The following is a 14,087-nucleotide window of genomic DNA, read 5'->3' as shown; positions in this document are numbered from 1 at the left end:
TTTTACCATTGCCTTTGTCTACCTTTTGAAGGGGTGATCCCATCTTAGAGAAATATCTTTCACATTTTAATGCAAGTGTTTCTACTTTCTAGTAATCTGTCCAACCTTAGCAGTCAGTTCATCACTGCTAAGCAGATAGTAAAATGATGTGGGCAATTACTGAAACATGAATTTCCCATTGCCCTATGACACTTAAGTCTAATTTTATCTAAACCATCATTATTAGGTCCCCATTTACATTTTAGCCTCCAAACAGAATTATTTACAAGTTTTAAGTTATAGTTATTAAACCTAGTCCGGAGCTCAACTCATAGAGGTCATTGGATCATTGGTTTAATCGGGCGTTGCATAATAGTCATATTATATAATATAATAATACATTTTAAATTATAAAAATTTAAATTAGTGGTTCAATGGACGATTTTTTTTTTAATTCATTGATTGAACCGTCGAATCGTTAATTGGTCAACATTGTATAACTGGTTTAATTAGTAATCCAATCCGATTCTATGGTCGGTTCACCTAGTTGATCAGTTTGGCCATTTGATCGAACTGTGTTTTATAATTATGGACTTTCCACCAAAGAATAAATCATGAAAAATGAAAGATTCACATTTCTTCTTCTACATAAAAACCAAAAAAAAAAGAAAAAGAAAGAGAAAATATTGAAGATTACTCATAAGATGGATACATGAAATGCCCGCAAATATAATATTTTTATTTATATGGTTCAATCTTAATACATTAGTAACCTTAGAATAATGTAGACAGTTCAACTTAAGGCATGTTATACATATATATTAATTACATATTAATATTTTCTGAATATATTTTATTCGTCTCTTACAATCATAAAACTCTAACAGTACAAAGAAGCTTTAAATTTTTATGGAATATCAATAAATATTACCTTAAAAATAAAAAATAAAATAAATGAATGTAGTTTTTTTTTTCTCCTTTTTCTGAGACTAAAAGTATGTATGCTGAAATTTAGGCGCTGTCAATTCTACACCTATAGGCCATTACAGTTTACCAATACAGTTACAGGATCCAAAACGGCATCGTCGTCTTGGCGTGGCTCATTTTCACCGTTATCCAATATTAATGGTGCCTAAGTAGCTTTTACACACAGAACACACACTTCTCTTCAGTCCTTGCACCTTTCTCCACGGCCGTAGTCAGTGGAACGTACTGCCCATTTCCCTCTCCCCCCTTCTCCTTCTCGGTTGTTTCTTCCTCCAAAGGTCCCTCACTCTTTCTCTGTCACACTCTAAAACACACACAAAATCTCACGCAAGTTATACAGAAAAAGACACGTCTTGAGTGTTTAAGAAAATGTTTGATAAAAAGCTGAAAAATAGTTTCTTTCTTTTCTTTTTTTTCTCTTCAAATATAGATATGTTGTACATGTTCTTCTTTTATGCTCATTTTTGCTAATGCTGCGGAGAATTTTGCAGAAACAAGTTCAAATTCAAGCTCAAAGTCAGTGAAATTAAGGGAGGACTGGAGGAAAAAGTCCAGACCAATTCCTCCTGGTGGGGTCTATCCAGCAAAGGACCACTGCAGGTTTAAATTTTCGCATTTTCTTGAAAGCCCTTGTTGGGAATCATTGTATTTTTTATTTTTATAAAGAATAATCTACTTGGATTTTGTTTCTTTATGCTTAGTTACAGTAACGGTAATTAAATTTTGAAGTGGCTGAAATTGGTTCCCTTGATTTCTTGGTTTGGCAGTAAATGCGGGTTGTGTGATACTTATTATATTGCCCATGTCAAGAATGCTTGTGCTTTTCTAGGAGATGGCATGTCCAGAATTGAAGTGAGTTTTTCCAGCTTTGTCTATTTATCATGCTTTTTAGTTGTCCAATTTCTGTAGCATACGGGGATAATATTTTGTATGATATGGAACTAATGTTTTATTTAACAGTTTAAACTGTTCGAGCGTGCAATATAAAGCTGGGGGAGTGATATTATTTCTTAATCTCCATCTATTGGAATGAGATAACAGGTGGCAATCATAATTAAAGTGAGAGGCTTATTGAGTATTAGTATATTGTAACAGCCCGAACGGAGTGGCTTGCTGGAAGAATACCATCCTAAGTTTTACTTACTTATAAAAGAATCTCTAAGTAATCTATTTGGAATAAATGCAATTTGATCTCCCTCCACAAACTCCCTATGTCACCTGTAAGGATTCTAAAGGTAGCTCCCACCGTGCATGGTGCAGCTTTTAGGATTCTGTAATTTGTAGGTGCATTGTGGTAGTCTCTAATAGCCAAAGTGGAGCATTAGACAGAAGTCTGTTGGCACCCACCTAGTACATTTTAGCTTGTCCTTTGGTGGTTCAGTGATCTGAAACTTTGTCTCTGAAGTCAAAAAATTCTTGCATATGAAATCTTTGAGAATTGGAAAAATGAAGTACAAATGTTGTTTGATTAAGTACTCTGGAACTTTTAGCTTAGGAAGAAAGTAGTTAGCTATACAAATTTTCTACTAAATCAAAGAATTTTCTCTTTCTAAACTATCCGATGTTCATTTTGACGAGCTATTTAGCATGTAAAGATAGGTTTGTCCAACATTCAAGTCTTATTTGATGTGCCACATTTTCTTCCTTAGGCCTCTGAGCCATCAATAGAGTTTGTACTGGTGCTAATGTTATGCAGCACAGATTCTTGTGAAATATTTAAATTTATAGTCACGTGAAGTAGATGAACTCCTGTAGATATGCAAAAAAACCAGATTCTTTAAGAGGATGTTAAATTTCTCTTTTCTACAAACCTTGTGACTCTAGTCGTGATTTAAGTTATTTCTCATTGGCATTTGCTTCAGGATAGAGTTATGTCTAAATTTAAGAATTAAATTTTTGAAGTCAATTAAGCTGCATAGTTGTTTTTTGGATGTGGTAGACAATTGAAATTATGCACCAAATAAATGTTTTCTCACATGGTAAGAGATAACCATAATGCTGTATATCTTTACATTCAAAGTGTCCTAGGAATTTCCTCCTAAGCCCTGGTTTAGCAATAGTGACTCTTTGAGATCGGTAAAAAGTTTCCAGTTTTGTGCGTGCAGTATCTTGCAATAACAAATATTTCTTGACTGTGAATTACAGTCTGTGCTGTTTTCTTGTTCGTTTTGCCTCAGGCCTTAGAACAGATGGTCCATGGCCGAGGGAGGAAAGCAGATTCGCTGGATGAGGTGTACCTGGGGGTCTATGAGAATCTTTTGTATGCTCGAAAAATTAAGCCTGTTGATGGTAAGCATATTGAGTTCTTGAACACATTTTATAAGTAGAGAAATTTAGATGCTAGATAACTAACTTAAACTTGATGCTTTTGTCTTTTATCCGGTGCTGCTACTTCTTGATAGAGGCTCATCTGAGTTTATTTGGAAGGAGTTTGGTGATTCCATAAAATATTATAGCTAATTAAATAAAATGCCCTTCATTTAGTTTTATCATTAATGTTTTTCACTCTCAAGATTTCTATATTCCAAAATTTTTAAATAAATCTATAATATAAGAGTTTTAATAAGAGTTACAAAATTATTGTATGTTACATTTAAACTGTGTATATAATCAATTTGGCCAATAGAATCGGAATGCAGGCAGCGAGGATCTTCCAGACGCTTTTGTACTTTTCTTCTTTTGCCCCTCTATGTCTGTGATTTTTCTATTCTCGTAGGTGAAAAATTGGCTGAAGTTGGTTTTCTGTCGAAACATACCTGTCTTAAGCTAACAGTTATGATGAATTCTTTTTAATCCGTGTATCTGGTGATTCCGGCTTTGATTTTGAGGCATCTTGAATTACCTGACAGATTCTTTTTGATATGTATTAGGTGATTTATATGTCCTGATTAATGCTGTTGAATAACTCATGGCTCTGGTGATTGCGGCTTTGATTTTGTGGCATCTTGAATTGCTGGACAGCTTTATGTCCTTTATTCTTTTTGAGATGCATTAGGTGATTCATATGTCTTGACTTATGCTGTTGATTTGTAGGAGCTCAGTGGACTGGAATAGTTACAACAATTGCCGTGGAAATGCTTAAAACTGGCATGGTAGAAGCTGTTATTTGTGTCCAGAGGTAGTTTACCATTTCGTGATGTTCCAAGAAGTTTGTTTATTCTACAATGGATTTAATTTTGAAAAGTTTTCATTTCTTCTGTTGTCTGGGTTCCTAATTGTCTCTTTAATTTGCTCAAGTGATCCTGAAGATAGATTTACCCCAAGACCTGTCCTAGCAAGGTTTGCTGAGTTCAATTTCTCACTTCAGCTTAGTCTTCATTTATTAAGAGACCTCTTCATTAAATCTTTTCAAATTGCCTTCTACTTATGTTCTTGTGTCTAATGTTGATGTACATGTAGGACACCAGAGGAAGTCATAGCAGCCAAAGGTGTTAAGCCTACACTATCCCCTAATCTTAACACCCTGGCCCTTGTTGAGGTTCTTCCTACAGCTCTTTAGCATTGTTACTTTCTGTTTATATCTTTATACATATATTACACTTGTGGTACTTATTGTTACTTGACATAAACTAACTCAGCTTAGCTGACATTAGATGGTATGCGATAGAGCCTTTGTTGAACTGAGAAAGTAAACTGAGAGAGTTGTAAGTGTTGAAGTGCTTCTCATAGAAAAGTGCTTCAATTTTCAATTTCATCAAGAGCGATTTTGCGCCAAACCATTGCCCACAAAATGTGCTTATGAAAGTTGCCACAATTTTTAAATCATCTCGCATGGTTTTTTTTTTGAAGGTCCTCCTGCTGGTTCATTTGAGTTGAGTTCCTTTTTGTCTGCAATGATATGCATGACCAAGTATTTGAGCCTTTAACCTGTACAGAAGGTCCTTCTGCTGGTTTATTTGAGTTGAGTTCCTTTTTGTCTGCAATGATATGCACGACCAAGTATTTGAGCCTTTAATCTGTACACGAATGTTTTCTTCTTGGTTAGTGATGACAAAAGTCTCAATTGTGAGCATCCACATTTTTCATTTGTCTTCCCATTTCAGTAATTCTTCATGTTTGTTACTTGTGGACTGCGAGATGAATTTTAATTGCTGAATTGCCTCTGTTAGTTTTGATTACATGCATTAAAAAGAGAATACTATGTCAATATTCAGAAATAATGCATGAGCTGAGCAATGTTTCCTTTCGATCTTCTCTTTGTATTTCCTGGAAGCATTAGTTTCTAAATCTTCTTTAGTATAGTCTTTCCTTTTTATAATTGGATTTCTGTGTTTCTATGTTTTAATTTGATGAAGTGAGTCATTGGTGGTCTTTCATGTAACTTCTTCACTTCTGCATATACATATCTTGGTTTTGGTCTCTATTAATTTGGATCTTCCTTGTGACAGGCAGCTGGAGTGAAACGCCTTCTTTTTTGTGGTGTAGGGTGCCAAGTGCAAGGTATTACATGTTTATCATCTGGGTATGTGCTGATTTCTCCAGTTTCTTTTTTGTGACTATTACTATCATAATGCAGAGTAATTTTTTAAACTGCAGCATTGAGATCTGTTGAGCACCACTTGAATCTGGAGAAGCTTTATGTTCTAGGTACTAATTGTGGTAAGTAGAAACTCAATCATGGGAATACATGATTGGAATTGAATTGGAGTTCTCTAGTGACCCAATGTTCTGCTTGCTAGATATCCTTTTGCTTTTAGTCCTCAAACTTGTACTTGATCTGTAGTAGTAGTTCTGCTTGTTGTTTGAGGGGATTAAAATAATCTTTCCCATTTTCTTCTCCAGTATGTTTGCTTAGGTCTTGGATACTGATTCTTATTTTTCCTATTTTCTATAGTTGATAACGGAACAAGAGAAGGCTTAGATAAATTCCTGAAAGCAGCTAGCAGTGAGCCAGAAACTGTCCTCCATTACGAGTTTATGCAAGATTATAAGGTTCTATATCTTTTACTCTTGCTTTTTGTGCTTCCAACCTAACAGTTTGGCAGCAGAATTATATGGTTAATTTGTTTTTTCTTCCACTAAAATTATAGAACTGAAATAGTATTTTCAAGTTTGAAATCTTGCCAACGTTGAACAGTAGAAAAATGTGCAGTTTTGGTTTCTTTTGAACATGATGAACACTAAAGTTCATATCAAACTTAATGAAAATGCTTACAATTATTCGAGTCTAGTGGTGTCTGAAAAGTTTGTGTCTTGGAGTTTTTGGAGTTCAACTGGTGAACTTCGAGATGCAATACTTGGTTGTGAGGTAGTTTTTCAATTCTGAACTATCTCTTTGTCTACCTATAGTTCTATATTAGTGTGTATATTTTATCCTCCTATGACTCATTCTCCTCGACAAAATAAAATCAGAATTGGGTAGCTAATCTAAATTGCTTTTTCCAAATGAATTTGACTTTTAAGATACTTATGAGCAGTTTTGCTGGTTATCTATAAGCACATGTTCTTAAATTTCTAGGAAGGAAAAAGTACATATTAGTGCTGCTCCACTATAGTTACCGATGCTTACATATTTCGATTCCCTATGCTAAAGAATTTTCTCTCTCTAACACTTTGATAGGTTCATTTGAAGCATTTGGATGGACATATTGAAGAGGTAACACCCTTATCCTTCTTTTAGCTTCTAAACTCTTGGTAGTATGCCACTTCATCGAAATATATATTTCACTAAAGCAGGTTCCCTATTTCTGTTTACCAGCAAATGATTTAGTAGATGTCATTGCACCATCTTGCTACAGGTAATTGCTAGTTGGTTATTGAACTCATTGGAATTATTCAACTGCGTGATTATCATTTAATTGTAATTACCTCCTAGAGATTCATGATGCATATAACTGACATGTCAATGAAGTGGGTGTCATGCATTTGGTCAAGAAAGATTGTCTTTGCAACTAGGCCTGTTTTTCAAAGCCAGTTAGGATTAGAAAATGGTAATACCTAGTCCTACGTGTTAATTTTGTACCATGATGGTGATTATCATTCACCATCTTAATGTGCTGCTGTAATCACAGCTGTTGATAAATTTTGTTTTTATATCAATTTTATGAGATTTTGTTCTTTTAAAATGTTTATATTTCTGTCAGAAAGTTGTGGTACTCTTCAACTTATTCTTTCATATAAGCTCGTGCTAAACTATTAGCTTTTGTTGTGTCTTACAGCTGTTTTGACTACACAAATGGTTTAGCGGTGAGTTTTTTCTACCCGAGTCTGGGATAGAGGCTTGATGTTTATGTAATTCATATATAATGAATGTATATGTGCCTATTTGTTGTTTACAGCTGTGCCAAGTTAGAGAATTTGGATTTGCAGCCTTGTTCTCATTTGCTTTAGATTTTGCAAAACTGATTATGAAAGTGATTGTAGCAAATAATCAAAATCAGCAAAAGCTACTCCTTGGTAGATTAGGGATTTTAGCTTTTTGGATCTATAAGCTAAATGCAAAAGCAAATGAGAACATCAGAAAAAACTGATTATCTAAAATCAGAATCTATATTCAGCTAAAATGATCAACCGAACAAGCCTGTGGGCTTAAACACATCCTTTGTAAGTCTTCTCACTGGATATGTGTCCTTTAAATCTCTTATAGACATATAAGTTTGGGTAGGCCACTTCCTCCTTTTCTGGTTGCTGCTGAAATTTTGAATTTTAAAAACATTCAAAAAAATGCCTTTTTCTAGCTCTGAAGACAGAAAGGGATGGATTGGAGGTTCTGTAATGTAACTGCGTTTTCTAGTTTTTCAATTATATACATAATAAATTCTGATGTTTTTTTTCATAACCTTTTACTGTTTTAAATGCACTTCTATATGTTACCTTACTTGATCTATGGCCAGTCACTAACAGTATTTTCCCCTAGTTTGTTACGGACTAGCCCTACTTGTCACCACTCCGTCCCCCCTCCCCTCTCCCCCCTGCCCAAACACCAAAAAAAAAAAAAAAAAATTGAAAGAAAGCCGTTCCCCATCTTTCTCTATACACTGGTGATTTCATCTCCTTTCCCTTAGAAAATAACAATAAACATCTTCAGAGGCCTTGTCATGATTGATAAAAATTGTATATCCCTTTGAAATTGTAGCTTGTCTTCTTCATATGTCAAGTGAAACGTCTTACTACTCTTCTTTGACTACATCAGGATTTGGTGGTGGGATACATGGGTGTGCCAAAGTATAGTGGTGTCAGCATGACACAGCATCCACAGTATGTTACTGTCAGGTAAACCAGTGCTAGCAGCTGTTATGCTGTGCATTATGTGATTTTTTTCTTAGCTGGCACATTTAGTATTTTTTCTTCCTGTCATACCTTAATTTGAGATAAAGTTCCTAAGGTGCTGTCTTTCCTTTTATTCAAATGGAAGAAATGAAAGAGGACGAGAAATGCTGAAACTTGTTGAAAACCTTTTGGAAATTACTCCTACAACTAGTCTGGTAATGCACCATACTCCAGCTAGTATGCTTTTGATTTCAAGTAATCCTAGCAGTGAAATTGACTCAAATATGTTTGTTATCCAGGGGAATCGACAACCATTTGTCATGGAGACAGTGAAGGCAGACGATAAAGCCAAGTTGGGTATGTTGTGATTAAGTTTGTCCATTTTATTCAAGAAATGCATCTCATTTGACCTGAAGCAGTAATATATTCACTCTTCCTTTATAGTAGTACTGGCCCTCTAGCATCTGGATTTGAGATCAAAGAATGCCTGCTCATTATGTTTGTCCCTCTCATTTATTTGCTTCTCTAATGTATTCTTTTTCTGATCTGTAGTAACACCATAATCACTATTCTCTGTTTATTTTTCATTCTATGTTTTTTCGATGTGTTTCGTGAGTTTGGAATGTTGAGGGCGTTTTCTCTTATCGTGAATACTGAAATATCGCTTTACTAGGCACGCAAGTAATTAATTCCTGAAAGTAGACTTTTTAATGTCAATCTTTAGATCTTCAAGTCAAACTTGGATCCATATTTTCCTTAATCTTCAAGTATCCTTAAACCGTTTAGTTTCTTTGGATATTAAGTTCGTCAATGCAGGCCTCCATGTCTTTTTGTTGGTAAATGAGTTGTAATTGTTTTATGAAGGAATGAAAAGTACTTTGGATTTGATTTTATCATAAAGAATTGCTTAGAGTCTCTTGCTTTTCTACTTTCTTCCCTGGTTTCCTGTCATTTTGGCCTTGCTAGTTTCTACAACTAATATTTTGTCAATAAATTCTGTCCATAATCTCTCTTTTTTGGTGCTACATCAATACCTCCAATGGATTAGAAGTTTTAAAAGAGCTTTGAATGCATAGAGTAGAGGCCATTTAATATATAATTGAGCAGTGATAACATCCTTCTACCCGGATTCAAGCTACTGTCTTTTGATCTAACTTGAAGAGAACAACTTTTCCCTGCTTAAAGAGACATATTAGTAACAAGGAAATGCATCTTTTGCCTGTCTTACACACTCGATGTTGACATAATTCGCATTATCTACAAGGATACTATTGTGTAAGAACTGAATAGCTATCTATCTGCCAGTCAACTCTCTTTTTTAATGACTCTGTTTTTGCATCGGACATGGCAGATAAAAAGTTCCAATTTGATATGCTGATTGTTTGTGGGCATTGGCATAACCTTCTAGCAGTACAAGATTTAGTGCTTTTCTCATGATCTCTGTTAGATTCAAGATTAAATTTGTCTTTAAATCATGAAAGAAATGCATGACAACTTGTAGTTTCCAGATTAACTTATAAGTTCTTACTTTTGAATATTTCCACCATGCATATTGTTATTGATTTCCCAGGACAGGGTCCTTCTCAACCTGCCCCAAAGTTTGTTGGCAACTTTTTAGCATTTGTATTGAACTTAGTAAGTAGTAACAATTCCACTTGCTTAATTATTTGTCAAGCGGAGTGACTGTACAGAAGTTTACCATTATTACTGTTCCGTTTGCTTCAGATTGGCCCAAAAGGTCTGGAATTTGCTCGTTATTCATTAGATTACCATACCATCAGAAATTATCTACATGTAAATCGCACATGGGGAAAACAAAGGTATCCTTTCCTGGCATAAGATTGAAGGCTCTCTCTCTCTCTCTCTCTAATTTTTCTGGTTTATATCTTATTTTGATGTATGCAGAGCTGATAGGCACATGCCATCATATGCAAAGAAAATTGTTTCTTTTTATAACCAGAATGGGGAAATTGATCAAATGCTCTTGACTAAGTGATGAAAACACAGCAAAAGGTGGAAATTCCCTTCACATTCCCATGTATGAGGACTTCCGTGCATTGCTGCTTCTATATATGGTGATGGGCTCCTGAAATGTGGCCATGTAGTGATAACGCCACATTGAAGGCAAACATCATAGTTATTTGAGGTCAGTCTTTATTCCGCTCCAAGTTTCATCAGTACCTGAAGTGGCCAGCATTTAATAGAAGAAAAGGTTTTAAATTCTGAGGAAATGGGCTTTTGGCCTATTTGGTGGACCCTCATTTATCCTGGCAGTTGTAAAATTTCAAACTGTCTGAATTGTGTACAAAATGATATTTTCACTCACTGACCCTTATCATTCCCTAGGCTTGTGTTAGATTGAGTTCAACTCGTCTAATTTTTTGCCCTCCATCTTAATTCGTCTCCAGAAAAGAGTAGTACCAAGTGTTCCTTTAGATTTTGTAATTAGAGATACTTGACTGTTCTGCACAAAACTCATTGCTTCACAGCAAGTCAAACTAATGCTTGTATGAAAACTTGGATCAAGAAATTCTGATTATCAGTAGTGCACTAATTAGAAAAGAAACCAACCTAGCCAACAACTGTTTTTCTATTATGCATGAACTCCAAACCAATTCAAATGTTTTAGTAATTTTTATTCCAAAGAAAGGAGATAAAGAAAAGTTTGACTGAACCAGTTCCTTTTTTAATGTGCGATTCACTAAGACACATCATAATCTGAGGATACAATGAAATTTGTTTTCCCTATGGTAGTTCATAAAGGCAATATCACGTGATTTTTTTTTCTCAAGTACCTGTGACTTGAGTTTGAGTCCTCATGGCACTTGATTCTTAAATTACTGGATGCACACTGAAAAATGGACTTTATTTCTAGAGAAACAGTTTATGGCCTTGAATGGAGATTTTGATCTGTCATTTTTAAATCATGCTATCTCATTCTTCAAGTGATTGTTATTTTTTAATAGAATAGTTTAGAGCTGTTTAATCCTTTGAATCGTAATTAATTTGTTTAACATTAAAAATTTTGAGATAGATGTCAAAGCATGAATTGCAGCTGTAAACAAATTTTGTTAAGTAATTGTTAAAAATTGAGTAAATCAGAAGAAACAAAGAGTCTTTTTATATATTCTACTTCAGTTTTATAATGTCTATCTTTCTTATCTATGCCTCATAAAACAAACTAGCAGATTAATAGAAAAGAAAGATAAAGAATAATAGGAAAAAGTTAAAATTGAATAGCAATAAACCATATGGGTACATGTGGGGTTATTTCACATAACGTTGTTAATTGTATTGAAATCTTAAAAACAAAAATATTGATTGTTTTATGGATCATTAGTGTTCCAAAAGTAAGGAAATCGTCTTCGGTTTGTCAACAACCCTCTCTTATTTCTCTCATTATCAATTCATTACTTGTTATTTCACCAGAAAGTGAGGGGATCCGTGAGTAATAGTATTATCTCAGACATGGCTCACTGAAGATTCCATATATAGTTTTTTTCTTAAAATTTAATTGGGATAGTCTATTAATACTAAAAGGTACCTCTCGCTTGTCTCCACTCTACTTATGAAACATTGCGACCTTCCCTATCTAAGATTTTTGTTTTGTTAAGTCATTATTAGCTTCCACTTGGTGGTGTTAAATTGTTTGGTATTGCTTTTGCATATATCTTGCATTGGCACTTGTTCTTGTGCACCAATAAAGTAACGATGGGTATAATAACCTGTGAACACAATGAAAGGAGGACAGAAATATACTTATATAACCTTCCTTGCCAAGCTCACATAACCATAGTTTGAATTTTGCATCATCCCAATACATGTGTTTTTAAGACAAGACTCTGCATGTTGTTTTAGAATCACTCGGAGGAACCTTGCATTAGGCATGTTAAGTGCACATCCTTTGAAAGCCAGAACATATGAGTATTTCTTTAAGTGGATTCTTGAAATTTGAGTGCATTCACCTGATATCCCGTCAACGCTTAGGACAGGTGAGATGGTGGTAGATCACACTGATGCTACTGTGTAGTGCATTGATAGAGGACAACTAGTGAATCCAATGACAGTAGCATGAGTAGTCACTTTTTTTTTTTTTTTGGGAATCCCTTCCCCCTTCCCCCCTCCCCAATTCCCTCCCACCCCAACTGGCTGGCCAGGGGATTGATTGCCTGACCAGTCAGCAGGGAAGGGCTTTAACCCCTTCCCCTGGCCACCAGCCCAAGAGCTGGTGGTTGGGAGAGTCACTTGATAATTGGATAGTCTTAAAAAGTCAAATTTATGTGTACTTTTTTTGCTGGGGACATAAATTTGACGTTGTGTATAAATTTAGTCACATAAATTTGTCACATAAATTTGACATAAGTTTATGTTGACATAAAAAGTATAAATTTATAGTACCTTTTTTCAACATAAATTTCTGTCCACAGCATAAATTTTTGCTGTGGACATAAATTTTAAAAAGTCCAAACGTTGTGTAGCCTGAAAATGCACAACATGCAGTCATAGCCATTTTAAAAAGGGACCATAGCAATCGTCTGATTTGCAATTTGTCTTTTGTCTAGAAAGATAAAAGTGGGCTCAAGCATGTATAGCTTGATAAACCTTCTAACGAGTAGAACAAGTGAAGGAACTGATTTTTCTTCCATGTTGAATGTTCGCTATATCTTACGCAGATGAATGAGCATTGTTGTCAACAATGGTAGCAGCACCTTTCAACTTGGTCATAGTTCATGTCCCATAAGTTCCATGTTCCAGGCCCTTATAAATTTGACATAAGTTTATGTTGACATAAAAAGTATAAATTTATAGTACCTTTTTTCAACATAAATTTCTGTCCACAGCATAAATTTTTGCTGTGGACATAAATTTTAAAAAGTCCAAACGTTGTGTAGCCTGAAAATGCACAACATGCAGTCATAACCATTTTAAAAAGGGACCATAGCAATCGTCTGATTTGCAATTTGTCTTTTGTCTAGAAAGATAAAAGTGGGCTCAAGCATGTATAGCTTGATAAACCTTCTAATGAGTAGAACAAGTGAAGGAACTGATTTTTCTTCCATGTTGAATGTTCGCTATATCTTACGCAGATGAATGAGCATTGTTGTCAACAATGGTAGCAGCACCTTTCAACTTGGTCATAGTTCATGTCCCATATGTTCCATGTTCCAGGCCCTTATAAATGTAAATTTTGTATTTAATCGACAGTTAGTTTAGAAGTCAACTAAGCTGTGTGACTCAGATAGATATTCCACAAATTCTAGCATGACTAAGAATGTGATAGGGCCATGATTTTCCAGTTAACTTTGCTCATTGTATTCTGAACTTCAACTTCTATTAGCGTTCAGACTAGTTTTTCTTTCAAAAGAGATCGCCATGTTGGAATGTTCACATTGAGCATACATAATAGAGAGTTTTTAATCTGAAGAATAAGTTTGTTTACTGGTAAATTTTGCATGGATTTCTGTTAATAACTCAGTGTAGTTTATGCTCTCCAACATCCTTAATCAGGTTTAGTATTATTTGTGAATCTTCCTAGAGGGAATTACTAGTTTACTGAGACAGGTCCTGTATGGAGTATATAATTTTCTTAGCTCAAGTAAATTGGTTTCCTCACACGAATATTTTTGTTATCCTCATGCTTTGACAATACAGTGGTCTTTTATCTGGGGTTGCAAATGACTGCTGATAACTGTTCCGGTTCAGATAGGTAGATTAGTACTTGATCAAGTTTGTTGCTTGAAATCAATTGACTAAATCTGTTAAAACTTGCTATTAAAGTTTTCAGTCTGCAAACTAGTTTGAGCTATGTATAATCCAGAGTGCCGCAGCTAGTTCATAGTCTTCATTAGGTCAACTGTTCTGCACTGATGAACTCAGATGACAACTCACATCTTACTGGGGAGGGAAGGGAA

At 34.9% G+C, this 14,087-nt stretch overlaps 1 protein-coding gene across 1 annotated transcript; it reads left to right on the top strand.

The window, feature by feature from the left end:
* The first annotated feature begins 1,135 nt into the window (after positions 1-1,135).
* Positions 1,136-10,714, top strand: LOC113737967 (7-hydroxymethyl chlorophyll a reductase, chloroplastic). The gene is made up of 19 exons (XM_027265099.2): positions 1,136-1,244; positions 1,458-1,566; positions 1,734-1,818; positions 3,144-3,255; positions 4,000-4,084; positions 4,204-4,245; positions 4,366-4,444; positions 5,355-5,406; positions 5,503-5,565; positions 5,801-5,898; positions 6,527-6,562; positions 6,643-6,704; positions 7,125-7,152; positions 8,099-8,178; positions 8,321-8,390; positions 8,475-8,532; positions 9,746-9,810; positions 9,901-9,995; positions 10,081-10,714. Exons 3-19 carry the CDS (start codon positions 1,804-1,806, stop codon positions 10,169-10,171), a joined length of 1,131 nt encoding a protein of 376 aa, XP_027120900.2. The 5' UTR covers positions 1,136-1,244; positions 1,458-1,566; positions 1,734-1,803; the 3' UTR covers positions 10,172-10,714.
* The last annotated feature ends 3,373 nt before the right edge of the window (positions 10,715-14,087 follow it).

This window comes from Coffea arabica, chromosome 3e (assembly GCF_036785885.1).
Source record: "Coffea arabica cultivar ET-39 chromosome 3e, Coffea Arabica ET-39 HiFi, whole genome shotgun sequence".
Classification (NCBI taxonomy): domain Eukaryota; kingdom Viridiplantae; phylum Streptophyta; class Magnoliopsida; order Gentianales; family Rubiaceae; genus Coffea; species Coffea arabica.
The sequence above is the reverse complement of the archived record's forward strand: the minus strand, read 5'-3'. Positions and strand labels throughout refer to the sequence as shown.

What these genes read in the sequence shown, in the direction of transcription:
- LOC113737967 (XM_027265099.2), top strand. An exon ending in CCAAGACCTGTCCTAGCAAG is followed by an intron (nt 4,246 to 4,365) that starts GTTTGCTGAGTT and finishes ATGTACATGTAG; the next exon opens with GACACCAGAGGAAGTCATAG. An exon ending in TGTTCTAGGTACTAATTGTG is followed by an intron (nt 5,566 to 5,800) that starts GTAAGTAGAAAC and finishes TATTTTCTATAG; the next exon opens with TTGATAACGGAACAAGAGAA.